This window comes from Geotrypetes seraphini, chromosome 7, assembly GCF_902459505.1.
Source record: "Geotrypetes seraphini chromosome 7, aGeoSer1.1, whole genome shotgun sequence".
NCBI classification, from domain to species: Eukaryota; Metazoa; Chordata; class Amphibia; order Gymnophiona; family Dermophiidae; genus Geotrypetes; species Geotrypetes seraphini.
Genome location: NC_047090.1, coordinates 124,154,196 through 124,174,432, shown reverse-complemented (window position 1 = coordinate 124,174,432; position 20,237 = coordinate 124,154,196). Strand labels below are relative to the sequence as shown.

The 20,237-nt window shown below is 40.5% G+C and overlaps 1 protein-coding gene across 3 annotated transcripts in view; it reads right to left on the bottom strand.

Annotated features, from left to right (window-relative positions):
* Nucleotides 1-20,237, bottom strand: part of MIA2 (MIA SH3 domain ER export factor 2) — a 194,700-nt gene that overhangs the window by 67,783 nt on the left and 106,680 nt on the right. For all 3 annotated transcript variants that reach the window (XR_004540132.1, XM_033952217.1, XM_033952218.1), the window contains exons 14-17: nucleotides 18,018-18,140; nucleotides 9,508-9,631; nucleotides 5,645-5,691; nucleotides 2,010-2,100 (exon numbers count right to left, since the gene is read on the bottom strand). Coding sequence is in view for 2 of the 3 variants with exons in the window: in XM_033952217.1 (XP_033808108.1) it covers nucleotides 2,010-2,100; nucleotides 5,645-5,691; nucleotides 9,508-9,631; nucleotides 18,018-18,140 (385 nt within the window). In the remaining variant the exon portion in view is untranslated. The remainder of the gene's footprint in view (nucleotides 1-2,009; nucleotides 2,101-5,644; nucleotides 5,692-9,507; nucleotides 9,632-18,017; nucleotides 18,141-20,237) is intronic.

The following is a 20,237-nucleotide window of genomic DNA, read 5'->3' as shown; positions in this document are numbered from 1 at the left end:
GTTGCACCTGACATTGTATACTCGTATTCCTTATTCTTATTGCCTAAATGCATTACCTTGCATTTCTCCACATTGAACTTCATCTGCCATTTCTCCGCCCATGTTTCTAACCGACACAAGTCGCTCTGGAGTTCCTTGTGTCGGTTAGAAACATGGGCGGAGAAATGGTATAGTATAGTCCTGAAAAATATTCCAATTCTTGCAATTAAAACAATAAGCATTTTACAAAGCTAATGCAAAGGCAAAGAAAACTAACATTTAATCACTCATTCTTGCTCCAACACAGAGTAATGACTGTTGAAGGCCAACATGAATAATGCATGGAACCATTCCACTCTTTTGGTTTGGGGGATAAAGGAAAAAGAGTAGAATGGGTCCATGCATTATTCATGTTGACCCGTACCTGGTTTTAATCGCAGTAGGTACCGGTTGGGGGGGGGTGGTATTCACTCCATAAGACGTACCCTTATTTCCACCCACTTTTTTGGGGGAAAAGAGTGCATCTTATGGAGCAAAAAATACGGTAGATACACTTTCTGTCTCCACCATCTCCACCAGAAACTGTTCCTAGCAGTCACCACCCTTTCCATGAAAATGTAATTTTTGAGGTTGTGTCTCAATCTATCCCCTTTCACCTTCACCATATGTTCCCTCATGCCAGAGTTTTTCAAATTAAAGAGTCTTGCCTCATGCGCATTTATGCCACATAGGTATTTAAACATCTATTTATCTCCCCTCTCTGCATTTCCTTCAAAGTATACAAATTAAGATCTTTAAGTCTGTCCCTATACGCTTTATGATGAAAACCACTATTTAGTAGTTTTCCTCAACTAACTCCATCTTGTTTATATCTTTTTGAGCGTGCGGTCTCCAGAATTGTACACAATATTCTAAATGAGGCCTTACCTGAGTATTATAAAGAGGCATCAATACCTCCTTTTTCCTACTGACCATTCCTCTCCCTATGCATCTGAGCATAATTCTAGCTTTATGCTGTCACATTTTCAACCTGTTTGGTCACCTTGAGATCATTCCATACTATAACATCCAGGTCCTTCTTCACCCCTTAAACTGTACCATTCCCTCAGGTTTCTGCAGCCCAAATGCATGACCTTGCATTTCTTAGCATTAGATCTTAGCTGCCAAATTACGGATCATTCTTTAGGCTTTGTTAGGCCCTACCTCATGTTCTCCATACCGTCAGATTTTGGTATCATCTGCAAGAAGACAGCCCTTCAGCAATATCGCTTACAAAAATGTTAAGAAGAACAGGCCTAAGCACCGATCCTTGTGGCACACCACTGGTAACATCCCTTTCCTCAGAGTGATCTGCACTTACCACTACCCTCTGTCGCCTTCCACTCAACCAGTTCCTAACACAGTATGTCACTTTGAAGCCCATACCAAGGGCACACAGTTTATTTATTAGACGCCTGTGTGGCACAGTGTCAAAAGCTTTGCTAAAATCTAAATACACCACATCTAGAGCTCTTCCTCTATCCATCTTTCTGGTCACCTAGTCAAAGAAATTGATCAAATTTGGCGACAAGACCTGCCTCTAGTAAATCCAAGTTGTCTAGGATTCCGTAAGCCATTGGATTCCAGAAACTTCACTATTCTCTGCTTTAAAAGCATATCCATTAATTTACTTATCACAGAATTAAGGCTTAACAGTCTGTAGTTCTCTACCTCTTCCTTACTTCCACTTTTGTGGAGAGGGATCACATCTGCCCTTTTCTGGTCCTCCGGTACCACTCCCAACTCTACAGAAGCACTGAAAAGGTCAACCAGTGGAACTGTCAGAACTTCCCTAAGTTTCTTCAGTACCCTCGGGTATACACAACCCGGCCCAATCACTTTTTCCACCTTTATTTAGCTAGCTCCTCATATAGTCCTCTGAAAATAATTCAGCATCTACCACAACTCCATAACAGGAAACACACCTTTTTTGTCACAGTATAAGTATGCACTTTACAACTTGCAATCTTATAACAAATATTTTGGCTTACCTGCAAGCTCCTCCTTAGCTTTAATTTCATCAGACAGCTTAGCATAGATTTGGTCTCTTTCTGTTTCCAGTGTTTTTAGAGATGCACTTAGCTACATAAAAATTAAATAAGTAGTTATAATACATTGAAATCATATTTAAAAACAAAAAAAATTAAACAATTTGTTTCACTTTAAAGACCGAAGACCCTATTCACAAATTTTATTTACAATATTTATTATCAGCAATATCCATAGCAATATATGGAGTACATAAAATATACAAGAATAGTTGCAGATAAAAATTAACAAAGCACATATGAAGCTTTCCATTAACTGTATAGGGCTTCTATTCTTAAGACGTTTAGAAATTGTAAAGCTAGGTGTTTAACCTCAGAGAGCACCTAATTATCTGGAACTACAAAAATTGGTATTTATTGGTCTTTTCACACAACAGATATTACTACTACATGCTACAAAATCTTTAACTTTGGCACTTTAATCAAGGCATAAAGGATGTACCTGCTGATCTGTACAGGCTAAAGTCAGTGATCATCTAACAATTGTCACTAAACCAGTTTTGACTGGTTTAAGAATGATCGGATTTACCAACCTAATGCACAAAACGGCTTCTGTATGGTTTTGTGCATGATCGCTCATTCTCAGATTCGGCCATGTAAATAAGATAATTAATACTGAAATGCCATGTAAATTACAGAGCAACTGATGCTCTAACATAACATAAATTTTTATTTATATATCGCAAAAGCCTTTCGGTTCTAAGCGGTTTATAAAAGAGGCAAAAACTGACCGTTGTCAGTGAACTACTTATCTTGGTAGGAGGGGCAACAGTGGGGATTACAAGGGGATATGGGCCAACAAGTTACACATGGTATGGCTGAGCAGATAACAATGAGACTTATAAGGTAAGTAGCTGGTTTGGGAAGGGTAGAACTGAACAGTATCTGCTGATTACAGTATAACATTGGGCTGTTGTCGTTGATGGAAGCAGCGTTCAAATGTATTTTTGGTAAACTTAATCCTTTCACACTGCAAGCTGTTAAAGGCAGATCTCTGGCAAGTTATCACTTCTGCCAGCTGTATTTTCTTTCTTAGCTCTCTTGTATTACTTCTCAGTCTTTGGTATTCCACATATGAAGAGTTGTCATAGTTCATGACACCATAAACACAGCGAAGTTATGCTCTGAAAAATCCATACTTATGGCAAGTCAGTCTTTGGGTGAGAAAACAGTTACCCTTGCATACTGGTCCTTTTAGACTAGAATAATAAAGCACGCTCTCTCTTCCAAAGGATGAAGAATGAGCCTTAAAGCTACCATGAGGAAATTCTAATCCAGCATTTCAAAGCACATGTTAGGGCTGTACCTATGAATACATTAGGGGCCGTACCTATAAACAGTGCTATGCTAGGAATGAAAGGTTTTGCTACTGTACCATATTCATGAGGCATTTAAAAAAAACCCAAAAAACTAATCAGTCTTTGGTGAAATATTTTTCTTTTTCTTCAGCAAGCAGTTTAACTTCTTAAAAATCTTTCATTTAATATTATACTGGTATGCTACAAGCTGAAGAAAAAATAAATTACACTTGGAATTCTTAAGAAGGATAACATGGCTTCCTGGTGCACAAAAAAAAGTGATCGCTTTTAGCGACTCAAAAAAGCGACTGGTCAAGACCAGTTGCTTACCTATCCTACCGATACAAATTAATATATTTATAACATTTCAATTCAAAGCAACTCCACTTAAAAGGCTGAGTCTCTAACTGACAAAAGAAAAGCCTCAGGTCTCTTGGCTGAGCTCTCCAGGTTAACTCTAAGGAGGATGCCAAGCAGGTAAAAAAAAATAAATAAATAAATCTTTATTAAATGGTTATGATATTATTCTGCTAGTATGCATGATTAGACAATGTAAATAACTGGCTGACTAAATTGCCCTGCAATGACAGAAAAAAGTAAGTGTATTCTGATTGATTTGTGGGAAAATGGAAAATACATGTTTTGCTTGATTTCTTTGCAATGAACTTACTGCCTTTTTGCCTCCAAAATACTGAGAAACTTGAAGGGGTTATGCAGCAGTCCAATATTCATTATGTTGGGACATACTTCCTAAAATACAAATAGGTGTTCGTTTCTGAACATATAGGGACTATGGGCTAGATTCACTAACCTTCCAATCCGTGTCCGATCCGTGAGCGACTGGAGGCAGGCCGACCGATTCACCAACCATCTTCATGCAAATGGGGGTGATTGGAGGCATGCCCCCAACCGACTGCACAGATCGCTAGAGCCCCGACAGTAGTGACATGAGAAGCAGCCTCATGTCACTGCTGTCAGGGCTTCTGCTGGCTTTTTAATTTTTTTTTTTTTTTTTTTTTTAAATCGGGCAGATATTTTACGTGTTTTACACATGCAAAATATCAGCCCAATTTAAAAAAAAAAAAATTTCCCCCCTCTCCCAAGTGCCCCTTCCTCCCCCTCCCTCCCAGAACCAAAAAAGCTGACACCGCTTTTAAAATTATGGCAGGAGTGTTCCCACTCCCTCCTGCCATCTCTACCACTTCCCCCACCAATGAATATGGCAGGAGGGATGCCAATTCCCTCCTGCCATCGCAAACCCGCCATCGGCCCAGCCCACTCCCTCCTGCCATCTCTACTACTTCCCCCACCCCGAAAAACAAATGGCTGGAGGGTTGCCGATTCCCTCCCAAGGGATGCCCCCTCCCGGTTCCCAGCTGGACCCATCCCCCTCCCTGTACCTTTACAGTTAGGAGCAGGAGGAGTGCTCAGTCCCTCCTGCTCCAGGCCTCCGATGACGACGACGAGTGTGGCATTAGGCCCCGCCCCGGTGCATCATGTGATACACGGGGTGGGGCATAAGGCCCTGATTGGCGGAGGGGCCTGGGGCGCCTCAGCCACCCTCCTGCCATTTGTTTTGGGGGTGGGGGAAGTAGTAGATATGGCAGGAGAGAGTGCCTCCTGCCATAATTTTAAACACGGCGGTTTAAGGTACGGGGAGGAGTGGGCCCAGCCCAGCCAGCCCGATGGCGGGTTTGCAATGGCATGAGGGAGTTGACATCCCTCCTGCCATATTCATTCATTTGTGTGTGGGGAGGGGGTGAGCAGCATCGGGCCCGATGATGGCGGCGATGGTGGCGGATTTCAGGTTAAAACCACGGGTTCACAAAGTTTTGCAGAATATATAAAAAAGGAAAAATTCATTTTTTATATATTCTGCTAAAAAGCATTGCGAGTGTGTGGTTTTAAAGGGCAGAAGAGGGCAGGAGAGTCGGCAAGTCTCCTGGTGTTCAGCAGTCGCTTCTGTTCTGATCGGCAAGCCCAATCGGTGTTGTACAAATTGTTTAGTGAATCGCTGCCTTCAAAAATTTGCATGCCATTTCCCTCTTTTGCATGCATGAATTGAGATGGGATCGCTACACAGGTTAGTGAATCGGGTCGGAGGGAAATCAGGTCGCAAAGGGCTTGCAAACTGATCGGTACATGATCAGTTTGCTTTGTGAATCTAGCCCTATATATGAGCATATAGGGACTTTCTTCTGCCAATGCAGTATATACCTCACATTTTTCTGAGCTCACTACAACTCTTCTTTATGCCATACAAACCTAAGTGTCACATACCTTAGCAGCATAAATCAGTTTCTTTACAGTTCGCTTTTGGACATCATCTGAACACAGAAAATAAAATAATAAAAAGATAAATCAGCGAGATCAGTGCATTTATAGGATGCATTTCCTTAAGAGCATGCTAGCTCCTATACTTTCTAATTTTTGAATATATACCTTTTGGCAATGATTGGCAGGTGTGTGTCACTAAATATGTCCTCTGGTCAGTGCCGGAACAGTCTGTGGACAGAGCTGGAAGTTGTCAGGTTAGCAGTGATAGTCAAACTACTAACCACATAAGAATGAGAGAAAGGAGAGGTATCCTAATTTTATCCAGTTAGTGGTCTGAATATTGCTGTTAAGCAGACAGAGCCTAGATATTCACCACTAGCCTGGAACCAGATACTGGCACTGAACTGAATATGAGGTTTCATTTTAGTTTCATCAGCCACTTGCCACCATGATTAAATATTAGACTATTTTTCACTCATTCTTTTCTGATCAGAGGAAGAAAGTATCAGCTTCTAACAGCTAGTCAAGAAATTAAACTAGTCTAATAAAAAGTTTCATTTTATACTGTATTTATTTATTGTTTTCCTTTGTTGCCGCATTGTTGCCCATGTGGCTGTTATTTCATCAAACATTTATATAAGAATGCAGGCTATAGAAAGACTAACCATGCTTAGGCTTACCATATGTCCAGAAAACCCCAGATACGTCCTCTTTTTAAAGGACTGTCTTGGTGTCCAGATTTTTTTAAATTGCGGAGTCTGTCCAGGCTTCGCAGGGCCAGCTTACAAAGGATACGGTAGCTCTTCCCCCTCTCTGCAGCGACTTCCTGTTCCCACAGAGGCAGGACCTGCAGAGATGTGGTGCTTCTGGGGCAAGCCAACAGCAGCAGGCTCACGTTGCTGAGCAGCCAATAGCACAAAGAAAATAGAATTGCAATGCCAAGGAGGTAAGAGGGGCAGAACTACCAAATTCCTTGTAAGCCAGCCCAGCAAAACTATCTTCTGAGGGCTGGGCCAGGGGTGGGGTGGGTACATAGTAATGAGTCCTCTTTTTCCAGGTCAAAAATATAAACATGCTGCCTACGTTGAGGAGCAGGGGTTCTAGAATAAGGGCCAAGACTATATGGTTTTTACCCAAATGGCACTTCTTTGGGATAAAATTTTCTCCATGGACTAGCAGGATCTCTCTAGCAACAAAATTGGGTGACATCACCGGGATGGAGTAGAATCCTCTCAGAGTTCAAAAAATACTTGAAATATTTTCTGAGCCTCCAAAAGTGATCCCATGCTCCCAAACTGCAGTTTCTTCATCCTATCCTATCCTATTATATAAAGACAGCAATAATTGTATGTTTGTCTCAAAGCTCTGAATTTCATCTTGAAAATGGCCCTAAGGATTTTGGTAAAATGGGGTGAATGTATGGTTATCGGATGTGAGAAATTGATTTAGCTAGGTCAGAGTAAGGCAAAAATCATTTTGGGGGGGTCATATAGGGCTTGGAACAAAGAAAACTGTTGGAACACCAGAGAGAGGTTTGGAATGCACTGAGAAAGACTGTTGTAGCACCAGACTAAAACTGTGGAGTGGCATGCTGCAGTCAAGTCAAGAGTTTTCCTAACCGACCAACCCACCATCTTAGAGCCATCAGGGCAAGATGAACACAAAGTTGTGACTACTTGAAGTACTCCATCTCTCTGCAGCAAAGGGGTTCTGAGGGAAACCGAAGCTTTTCCGGGTCGGTAATACCAACCTGATTCTGAATCAGAAAATGTAGGATCGCATGGAAAACCATGCATTGAGCCATTTTGGGCGTCAGGTCAGCAAATACGATCGGTCGCTAAATCAGTCAAACCGATTTAGCGACGATCATTAAGATGATCAGACACTTTAGTTCATCTAGCCTTCAGTCTGAAAATGGTTCTTCACAGCTGGAGTTGCCATCTAAGTACCACTTGACACATCAAACACATACATAACCATTTAGGTTTTGTTTTTTAGAGATTCATTTTTTTAATTAGAGTTCCTCTGTGTTTATCCCACACCTTTTTGAATTCCGGCACCATTTTCATCGCTACCAGCTCCCTCGGGAGGGATTTTCAAGCATTAACCACCCTCTCCATGAAAAAGAATTTCCCGATATTACTCTTAAGTCTTATCACCCTACAACCTCCATTCATGTCCTTTAGTTTTACCATTTCCCCTTCTCTGAAAGGTTTGTTTCTATATTAATGCCTTTCAAGTATTTAAACATCTGTATCATATCTCCCCTGTCCCTCCTTTTTTCTCCAGAATATACAGTATATTCAGGTCTTCTAGTCTAAACTAATCTTCCATTTGTGTGTGCTCATACCTATTCAGGCTCTAGGCGACTTACAGAGAGGGTTAAAGGGGCAGGGGGAAACTTGGAGAGGAAGCCTTGTTTGAAGGGATGGAAAGGAGGGGAGCGGGAAAAGTTTTGTAGGTAAGAGAGTTTGATGCATCCAGAATATGTTGAGGTTAGGTTCAATTCAAGGAGAAATGTGTTGGATTCAGCGGTCGAATAAGTGGGTTTTCAGCTTCTTCCGAAATGATGTGTGATCAGTATCTTTTCTGATCATTTCTGGTAGGTCGTTCCAAGCTTTTACGCCCATGAAGGTAAACATAGAGTGGAACAGTCTCCTGCAGTGGAGTCTCTTCTCATACATCTTTTGGAACAAGCTCCTTACCATTTTCGTCACCTTCCTCTGGACTACTTTAAGTCTTTTTACATCATTAACCAGCTATGGCCTCCAGAACTTAACACATTACTCCCAGCGAGGCCTACCAACAACTTTTACAGGGATATCAACACCTCCTTTCTTCTGCTAGTTATACCTCTCTAAACAGCCTTGCATCCTTCCGGCTACAGCCATTATCTTGTTATACTGTTTTGATGCCTTCAGATCCTCAGATACTATCACCCCAATGTCCCCCTTGCCCCTCAGTACAAACAGCTCCCTCAGATTTCTACTCCTCAATTGCATTACTCTGCACTTCTTTGAATTTTAATTGCAAAACAGACCATGCTTCTAACTTTTGCAGATCCTTTTTCATGTTTTCCACTCCCTCAACAGAGTCCACTTTGTTACAAATCTTAGTATCATCTCCAAAAATGTAAACCTTACTTTCTAACTTTTTGGCAATGTCACTCACAAATATATTGAACAGAATCAGCAAACTAATTCACATTAACCCAACAGGGTCTCTGCCTGGTACTTAAGTCTTTCTTGGAAGGGCTTTTTAATGATACTTTTTACAATTGAAGAGCTTAGTTCCAAAACCTAAGTACAAAAAGCTGTTTTCTGGTTAAATGCAAGGTTTAAAAAAAATAATAATAATAATAATTTTATCAAACATAAGAAAAACTTTTTCACTGAATATCATACACCTTACCAATAAATGCCTTTCCATACAAATTTCACACATCCTATGACTAACCATAAAGGTAGTCTGCTTCAGGTATGAACTCATTTTTGGATAAAATGTACTAACACATTTTGAAATTTACCTCTTCAATTGATCAGACATTTCAGTAGCAGGTTTGGTATCTTCTGAACCACTAAATCACAAAGACCTTATATGGAATCACTGTCCTCATTGGCAACAGAAAACCCTGCCATAAAGTTGTCACATTTATGTACCATGTAACTTACAACAGGCAAAATATTTGACAGACAGTATATGGCAATGTTGACTATCACACTGCTGACTGCAAAGCCAAATGTCAAGCGTGTAAGCATCGATATTCAAGTAATTTAAACAATAAGGTTCAATAAAATTGTGTTTCTTCCCAAATGTGTAAGATTTCCTCTTGGTCAAGAGAGGAGGGGAAAGCAATTATACTGTACCTAGATGCTCTCCATTTTCAGTTTCACTTTTCATTTCAACCTCCCAGCTGTTATCTTTGCTGTCATTTTCACCACCTAACTCAGAGCTCCACTCTTTCATCGCCAGCAGACATTCTGTCAGTGACTACATAAAACGTCAAAGTGAAGAGATGACAGTTTTTTCCAACTTCTGTTTGTTATTACATAGCATTTAAACATTAATCACACTGTATTGTAATTACACTGTACACTTCCATTAATGTATACCATCTTTAACTGAAAATGTATGACGGGATATAAATAAAGCTATTATTATTATTATTATTATTAAGGGGCACGTTATTAATGTGGGTTACCATTAAGACATGTTATTTTAACACTAAGGCCCTCTTCTATCAAACTGCAATAGCAGTTTTTAGCGCAGGGAGCCGCACTGCTCCCAATGCTCATAGGAACTCAATGAGCATCGGGAGCAGCATGGGCAATTCAGTGCGGCTCCCCGCGCTTAAAAGTGCTATTGCAGTTTGATAGAAGAGGGCCTAACTTGTGCTATTTTGGGACAGGTCCAATTTTTATGCAATGTGGCCTGGTTACCAATAACCAAATTTAACAGTAAAAAAACTCATCTTAGCAGTAGCCCACAATGATAACTTCCTCCCCTAAAAGGATTATTTACTAATGTGTGACAAGTTTTCACAGTTACCACCTGTAACAGCAAAACTTCTGCATTAATTGTTGAGACATTCCCTTGTTTCCCATTCTGCTAATGCAGAGAAAAATCTTTTAATATGCATTAAATGCATAGTAGAGAACACAATGCAATTAGCTACACCTTCTGAAATGGAGTTAACTACTTCACATCATCTGGCAATGTTAACAGTTAACATATAGTAACTATTTCTGCATTAATCACGTAACATGAAGGAGATATGGAATATATGGAGTCTGTACCTTATAGCTAAGGTAGCACATACTAAGAAAGTAACTTTATAATATAGGCACCAACATTTAGAAGTCAATTATGTGCAAAAGTTTAGAATGTAATATATGTGTGCAAACGTGCATTAAAATGGCAAACACACACCTAAACACTATTCTGTAAATATACACATACTAGTATTTTAGCCCGTTACATTAACGGGTGCTAGAATATATGTCTGTCTGTCTTTCTGTGTCTCTCCCTGTCCCTGTGTCTTTCTTCTTTTGTTTCTGTCTCCCTTCCTCCCGCTGGTGCTAGAATACATGTGTTTCTTTCTTTCTATTTCTCTCCCTACCCCTGTCGTTTTCTTTCTGTCTCTCTTCCTCCCATTGTCTTTCTTTCTGTCTCTTTCCCTATCCCTGTCCCTTTCTTCCTATCTCCTTCCCTACTTCCCTATGCAGCTGCAGCATTCCCTCTCCCTCCATTTCCCTGTGCATCATCGTTTTTCCCTCAGTCTAGCTTCTCCTGCCCCTCCTACACTTAGTACCATCACCCACTGCTGGTGGCTCCGTGCTGGGCCGCCGCAGCCTGCAGTTGCCGGCAGCCGCCACAGCCTGCAGTCGCCGACAGCCACCGCGGCCTACAGCTGCCACGGCCTGCAGTCACCGACAGGAGCTGCGGCCGACATTCGCCTCGGGGAAAAGAGAGAAAGAGAGAGAGATTTGCGCGCATGCGCACTCCTACCTGCGGTGCACTACAGCTCACAGAAAATGGGAGCACGCAGGTGGGAGTGCGCATGCGCGGCTTAGGGTTTTATTATATTAGATTTTACATAGCGCAAATGCAAAATATTGCATGTGAGAAAGAGGAACCCAGACTATAGTTATGAGATGCAGGATCTAGATGTCATCGTTGAGGATACATTGAAACCCTTAGTTCAGTGTGCAGCAGGAGCAGCTAAGAAAGCAAATAGAATGTTAGGAATTATCAGAAAAGGAATGGAAAACAAAGATGAAAATGTTATAATGTCTTTATAGTGCTCTATGGTGCAAATGCACCTCGAATATTGTGTGCAATTCTGGTTGCCGCATCTTAAAAAAGATATAGTGGAATTAGAAACGGTATAGAGAAGGGTGACAAAAATGATAAAAGGGATGGGACAAGAAGCTAGGGCTCTTCAGCCTGGAGAAAAGACAGCTCAGGGGAAATACTTTAGAGGTCTATAAAATACTGAATGGAGTATGCGATAAAGCTGCTAAGTAGTAGATTTAAAACAAACCAGAGAAAATATTTATTCACTCTGGAATTTGTTGTCAGAGAATGTGGTGAAAGCAATTAACTTAGCAGGGTTTTAAAAATGGTAAAGGGGGATGGAATTTGATAAACCACTTTTTCTATGTAGTTTAACAATCAAAGTAGTTTACATGGGGCAATGAAGTGTTAAGTGACTTGCCCAGAGTTACAGGGAGCTGCAGTAGGAATTGAACCCAACCTCAGGGTGCTGAGGCAATTGCTCTAACCACTAGGCCACTCGTCTACTCCAGGTTTGAATAATTTCCTAAAACAAAAGTCCATAAGCCGTTATTGAGATGGCTCAGGCAAATCTACCACTTATTCCTAGGATAAGCAAAATAAAATATGTTTTACTCCTTGGGATTTTGCCAGGTACTTGTGATCTGGGTTGGCCACTGTTGGAAACAGGATAATGGATTTAATGTCCCTGTATGGCAACTTTTATGTTCTTATATTTTACAAATAGACATACACATAGGTAGAGTCTCGATGGGATTCACATGCATAACTTATAAAGCACTATAAGTTGCCTGTATATCCCTGGCATTTAGACTTTGATTCAAATTCACTCCATACAACAGACACAACTTGATTCTGCATCCAAGTGTATTCACATTAGCTACTATGACTGGATACCGGTGGAATCTATTTAACTTATATAATCTTTGGAAACTGACCTAATTTAGGCTTGCAATAACAAACAGCATGAAGACTTATGTAACTTAAGACTTTTTGATTTCTAATTGTTGTTTGCAGGGTGGAGTGTGTTTTGTAGATCAGTAAGTCAAACTCATACTTTAACATATTTTGAACTGTATTTTTCAGACAAAAAAATGAAAATAAAACAGAATGTGAAGACTTTTACAAGTCACTGTCCTTAAGCCCTCATGAATTCCAAAAGCAACTTCAGGCAATTTAAATCTGGCATGGTCTATCTTGCAAAGAAATACAGAGAAAGTGTGATTTTTTTTCTCAATTGTATTATATTTAATATTTTTGTTTTATATTTGTTGTATTTATTTTAAATGTTCTGATTTTTTTTTATGTGGTTTTATTTTTTAAGTTTGATTTTTGTATGGTAGTTGTAATCAGCTTATAGTTTTAGACACTGCAGGCTAGAATTTTTTTTAGAAAAATAAAAGGCTCAAAGTAAGCTTTAATCAGAAAGAATCAGAAAGATTCCATGGCACTGCAAGTGGCTTAATGGGAGTCTTCATCTGAAGAAAGCACTGTATAAATCAAAATAAATATTGTACAGATTAAACTTCCTTTTAAATACACGTGATAAATTCTATTTGCACAGAGGCAAACACTCACAGGCTTGGTTAAAGATTTAAAAGGAACTCAAGCAGTTTTTATGTAAGAAAAGAAAAGGGATATGAAGTCTTGTCCTTTCACCAAATGACAACCTACCTCCATTTCAATTGTTAGGATTTCCTGATGAATGCCTTTCTATTGAAGAAATGAGGAGAACTGAAGACACTGCATCAATGAATGCACAGAACAAAATCAATTTCTTCATAATATTTGGGTTGTGCTTTTAAGGACTGTATATTTGTGATGACATATGCCCTGATTCTGTGTGATTCATTCCATGCTGGTGAACTGTCCATCCTGATTGAATTTCTAATGTATACCTGACAGAGAGTAAACTAAAGATGACTGCTAGGAAAGAGCTATGAGAAACATAATTCCCTGATATTTTCTAAGTGTTAAAGTTTTTGCAACCAGAAAATAAGAAAGATTTGCATCCAGAAGACCTGTTCCCCAATGAAGGGAGAAGGCATTGATTGCTTACAGAAATCATTTTAAAATCTGTTCAAAGATTCTATCCCAGACTTCAAGAATAAATGGGATACCTATGTGGGATCACTGCGAGGGTCATACCAATGAATAGGGTCGCTAGGACATAGACTTAATAGAGCAGGTCAATAGAGTTAAGGGGGCCAGTAGACTTAAAAGGGTGGGTCAATGGTATGGGCAGACTTGATGGGCTGTAGCCCTTATCTGCCGTCATCTTTCTATGTTTCTATGTTTTAAAGCCCTTGGGACTAAGATGGGATGGTATCCTCTGGTCTTTTTCTTCTGGGTACCCAACAAAATTGTAAATTATTTTTGGAAGGGATTAATGTTGTAAATTGGATTAAACATTAACTGGAAAGAGGATAAAAATTATAAAATATATTGTTAATTACTTGGAGTAAACTCCCTATCTTCTTACATGTAGTAGAACAGGTTCTACTGCTGTGACCTGTTATAATATGGAGAGCTCTATTTGTAGTAATTCCATATGACAACAGGAGAGAACAAAAGCACTGGGAGGTCAACTTAATATGATTCTCATTAACTGCAATCTGCAACTTTCCAAAATCTGGGTCTTCTCGATTATAAACGGAGGCTATTTTGGGTGAACAGTTTATGTAAAACCTCAGTCTTTCTGACAGGAAGAATTTTGTGGACAGATACTGGTTCTGGATACAATCACAAACCTGACACCAGTTTTAGCCAAGTTACTGTGCAAAGCTTAGAGGTGCTGAACTTGCATGAATAAATCCTCAAGCCCTGCTGCCAACTAGGGTGTAATCAAATCTACTTTTAGGTGTCCTTGGCCCACACAGCAATACAAGGGGCGTTCAATAATTTATCTACCTGAGTATGAAAGAAAATAGCAAGTGTGTTGAAACAAGTCTGTACATGCTGTAACATGTCTCAAGGTTACTCATGCACAGTTATGGCTCAGTTTGAGTTTAACATTCCAAGAGACAGGATGTCAGAAGAGTCCACAAACTCTGTCCCCATACCAACCCCGCAAACTCTGTCCCCCATCTCCATGAACTGTCTCCGTCCTCACCCCTGTCCCCGCAAACTCTGTCTTATCCCATCTGCACAAGCCTTGAATAGTTATGATTTCATATTGAAATCATTTTATTAAAGTACAAAAAGAAGCAATATTCTGTACAACTGTCATTTTATAAATCAAAAATACAGTATAGAAAAAGGATCAGCAAAACCCATCTCTCCTCCACTATTAGGAAAACTGAATGCTACATAGAAAATTCATTCCCTCTTCTTTTTTCCCTTCTCTTCACTCCAGCACCTCTCCCCCTTCCCTCCAGCAGCCCCCCTTCCACAAGTGCAGCACTTCTCCCCCTTCCTGCAGGTCCTGTAGCTCTCTCCCCTTCAGTTCCAGCCCTCTCCTCCATACATAATAGCTGACCAAAAATGATAAACATAAATTAAACCAAAATCCCAAGAAGCCATACCCTCCCTGAAGTACAACACCAAAGAAATAGAAAGATCCATTTCTTCCTATACTGTTCAAAATATAAAGATCACACATGCCAGGGATGGTGTTAGGCCAAGGAGTGCAATTAGGGCAACAGCCCCTTGGCTACAGAAAGCCCTAAGTCTGCTGGAAGCTGAAGCTAGCACAGGCTAGTAGTGGGCTTTGGGGGCCCCTACCCATGTCTAATACCAGCATTAGCAGGATAATCATTTCAGTTCTCATATATTCAAATCACAAAATAGAAAATAAAATTATTTTTCTACCTTTTGAAAAACAAAATGACCAGACAACAAGTCATGTTGGTCCCAAGCTCTGGTTTCTGTTTCCCTCTGTAATTTCTTAACTCACTTGCCAGGATCTTCTGCTCATTTGACATGTCTTCTTCTTTGTGCTCACCATCCATCTTCCAGCTCTGTGTACTCCTATACGTCCCCATCCAGCATCTCCTATGTCCATCGCTATGTATTTATCATCACCACTCTATGTCCTGTATTACTAATCTCCCTTCTGTGTTTCTATTCTCTCCCACATCTAGCACTTTCCCTCTGTGTCCATATACCCCCTTCCATGTCTGGAATTGCCCCTCTCTGTCCATGTACCATTTCCATGCAGCATCTTTTCCATGCAGCATCTGTATTCTCTTCTCCATACCCATTATTTTCCCTTTGTTTCTGATATCTCCCTGTGTCTCTCCCTCTCTCTGCTCTGTTCAGTATTTCATTCCCTCATCCTTCATCCGCTTAGTATGGCATCTTTTTTCCCTTCGCTTCACTTCAGCCCTTCTCCCAATAGGTCCAGCACCTTTCTACCTTCCCTCCAGCAGCCCACCCCCCTCTTCCACAGGTGCAGCACATCTCCTTCTTCCCTCTAGCAGCCACCCTTCCACAGGTGCAGCACCTCTCCCCCTTCCTTCCAGCAGCCTCCCTTCAACAAGTGCAGCACCTCTCCCCCTTCCTGCATATCCTGTAGCTCTCTCCCTTCCCTTCAGTTCCAACCCTCTCCTCCATAGGTCAAACACCTCTCTCCCTTACCTACAGCCCCTGCTCCAGCCCCCTCCTGTGCCCTTACTTCCTGCCCATCTGCTTTGCCTTGCTTCCCTCCCTCTATTCATCTATTAGAGGTAATCTAAAAACTAAAGTATGCAAATAAGAACTTGATATCTAGCAGGAAGGCACCAATATTCTGAGTACAGCCGTTGTTCAATCAAAAATTTAAATCAAAATTAATTGCCTGATTAAAATTTGATCATAATCACTTTTTTAATCACTGCCTGAATAGTGTCACTGAATATTTCCTCTGATCTCTGTGGCACTATCTGTATAGTTAACTTGATAAACAGGCTGAATATCGGGGAAGGAGGTTAGTTTTGCAGATTTTTCTGTCAAAGCCCTTCCACCAGAGTTTACCCTCTCCCCATGAGCATCCCCTCCCCCCCCCTGAAAGAACTCCCCCATAGCAACCCCTCCTGAAAGAAACTGCTTTCCTCTGATTCTACCTTAAGGATGCCCCCGGTTCTCTAAGATAGGATGGGCAGAAGGGATACCCAGTCACTCCTGCCTATGCTGCATCCAGGTTCAAAATGTTGGGTACAGTAGATGCCTAATTTCAGGCTGCAGCATTTAGCGTTAACAGCATTAATTTTAATCACCAATAACATTTGTATATTAAATCATTGTGTCTATTGTGTAATATGTCCCTGTAACAAATACTATATAGGACACACTATTAGAAAAATCAAAGTTCGGGTTACTGAACATTTGAGCAAAATAAGGAAAGGTAGGACATATCAGCTCTTTTAGTTAGTCATTGGCAGCAATTGGTTCATTTAGATATACCATGCTCTACCACGCTAAGAATTTCTCTGGGGATATTTCCAAGTTCTTATTAATTAAAGAGCACAAATTTATTTTCAATTGGCAGACATTATCTCTAGTTGGTCTCAATATGGAGATTGACTGGTTTCAATTATGAATCAATAACTACGTTTATTATTCCCTTAGCTAGGTTTTGCCTTCTTTCTTAGTTCTTCCTCTGATGTCATCATTAGGGTGGAGCTTCCTGTGTAACATAAATAGCTGTGTTGTAACAGCTGTCGCTGTTTCAGTCTTGATCTTTATGCTGTCCAGGTTGATCACAGCCAAGTAAGGGTAGGTTTATGAGTATTTAAGAGTATTGAATATGGAATTTATAATAGAATTTACAATTTTATGTAGTATGTAGTGATAACTTTGTTTTAAGTTCAAGTTCAAGTTTATTTGTTCTTGATGAATCGCCTATTTAAATTGCTAGGCGATGTACAACATAAAAACATATACAAGTAAAAAATACAAGTGAAAAATGTTAGTATTAACATATAAAATAACTTTTGTCATGAGATAAAACTTAACATACAAAACACGTACATTTAAAATAATGTTTATGGGTTAAGACTAACAGGAATTGTGAGGGTGAGAGGGGAAAAAGTTACAATGTTTGGATAGATGAGAGGAAAAAACATAAAAGGGAAGAACAAAAAGGAGGGAAATGTTAGCTGCTTTTTATTAGTGATTTTGGCTTTACACTTGTGTTTTATTTTTATTCATTTTTTCACAGTGTCCCCTCCTGAGGAAGGGTTACTGAAACTCGAGTCGGGAGGTCATTTGGCTAAGGATCTTTATCTGCACTTTTTATTGGCACTTTATATTTTCTATGGTTGTTTGGTTAGAACATCGATCAACCACTCTACATTACAGATAAAAGTGAATATTCTATCTTTTAGTATATTTAATATGAGTGGTTTGGGACAATAAAGTGCAATGATGGTCCCACTACAGCCATAGTTTGTAGTTATCACAGACATAATATGGTTTTGGGTCTGAGCACTTTATATTTATTAGTTGTTAATAGTTTGATTAGCTATGAGTATTGAAGTGGATTCTAGTTATCCTCACAGAATATTACATTTATTTCCCTAGTGGAATATTATCTATATTAAATCATAAACATTAATGGCGATTAATCAAGAGCACTAACTCTGAGCACATCTGGACTTACTTTGATTTGGCTTTCTTTGTTATTAAGTGCATCATCCGTGTCTCTTTTTGACGATTCAAGCATTTTGGTTTGTTCACTGAGCTCACTCAATCGTTCATCCCATCCTTCTGCTTCATGAGAAAGCTAAACAAAAAAAAATATCATGATGAATTAAGTTTTCTATAGCTGCAATTCTTGTAGAACAGCTGTTAAAATTGCCATCATTCCTACATAAGTGTTTCCTGTCTGTCATGCAGAGCACCTAGGTTCAAGTCCCTAGACTTGAACTCTGCTCCATGGGCTGCCCAATGGCTGAGGAAGTCAAGAAAACAGCATTCAGACTCTCCAGGAAGGAAAGCCAAATTCAGGATCTACATTTCATTCCAGAAGATAGGGCCGGCTTAACCTATGGACCAGGTGAGGTTCTGGCCTAGGGCACCGGCCCTAAAGGGCACCAAATGCCATGACATCACTGGTCTTAAATTAAGCTAGGCCAGTGATTCTCAGATGGTGTGTCCCCCCTACCTCCCATGCAAGTCCAGCATCTCCATCACTCTCTCCCCCATGAGTCTAGCATTACTTCCTTGTCATTCCTGAGTGCTCAGTCCACAAAAACCATTTTTTCCACCAAGTGCCAGCAGCGGTGAATGTAACAAACTGCCGGGGCTGACCCATAAATTGCAGTGCCACATCCCAGAGGCAGATGTTGCAGGGTGAAGGATCCAGTTAACTACAGCAGTCTGTTACCATTGCCAGCACCTGGTGGAAAAACATGTTTTTGTGAACTGGGCGCTCAGGAAGGACAAGGAAATGGTGCTAGACTTGCAGGGGAGGGGAGGGAGACATGCTGAATCCACAAGGATAAGCTAAAGGAAGGCAAAGAGGGTGGTGTTGGATATATGTTGGGGAAGGGGACAGGAGAAGTGTCAGTCCTTGGCTGAAGAAAGAGAGGAGGGACACGCCAGACTATGGGGGGTTAAGGTTGGGGAAAGGGAGAGGTGATGGACCCACAGAGGGGAGATGGAAAAGGCAGAAGAAAAGTTGCTGGAAGTGTGGGGGTGGGAGACAGAAGAAAAAGCTCTACCAGGATAACTCCAATTTGCATCTCTTGGGCTCTGCGGCTAACACGCTCTTTCGCGCAGGACGGTCACCATTCCGAGGTCCAGAATAGAAAAATGCCCAAACCATCAGGCCCTTTCTTCAGACCAAGAGTGTAAGGGAGAAGCTAAGCTGGATGCTCCCTCCTCTCCTTCATGTGCAGCACAGCACGTGGTGCACGAGCACTCCTGAAGCAATTTGCAAATTCTAAACATGGATTAGTGGTAAAAGAGCCCAAGGACTCCATCCCAACCAGTTTTGAGGCAAAAAAAATTGGAGCTGCAGGAAAGTTTTGAAAAAAAGATTGCTAAAATCCAAGATAGCTGCCATCAGGATTTTGGCACCAAAAATCGCTAAAAAAACATTAAATAAAAGTGAAAAACTGGCAAATTTAGGATTTTTTTTTTTTAAAGAGGGTGAACATAAGGGAAAAAACACAAAACAGTGAAAATGGGATTTTCTGACCCCCACCCACCCAATTCACCTCACAGGCAGTAAGAGTCTTACTCCCTGTGACCTGTGCTGCAGCCTGCCTCAGTTCTGTACAGTAGCTGGAAAAAGAAAATAAATCACTGCCTCAACCAGAAAGTCTCTGAAACAGGAAGTTACATTAGATTGAAGGACTTCAGCAGAGGGAAAGCCTGAGTGGGCATCGGCAGAATAGATCAGCGGTGAGGGGGCTGGTGCCACTGATAATAAATTGGCGAGTTCGTTTTTTTCCTGAAAACGAATCAATTTGAATCAATTCACCTCACGTGAATCGGTGAATCGATTCAAATCAGGAATCAGACACCTCTTCTCTAAGGCCAAAGAAATTCAAGACCCAAAAGTCAGCAGGAAAGGTCATGGCCACAGTGTTTTGAGATCAGGAAGATGTTGTAATGACTATCTTTCAAGGGGCCAAACAGTTAATGCAGACTACTACTATAACTTGCTGTGCCAATTAAAGGAGGCATTGAAAGAAAAAAGGAGGAGTTCCCTTTTCGCAAGAAAATTCACATGCTCACAAGGCTGGCACAATGAGGATGTTTTAACACAGTTGCGGTTTCAGTGCATAGACCATCCACCCTACTCACCAGATCTTGCTCCATCTGACTATTTTCTGTTTCCAAACCTTAAAAAGAGTTTGAAAGGGTGACAATT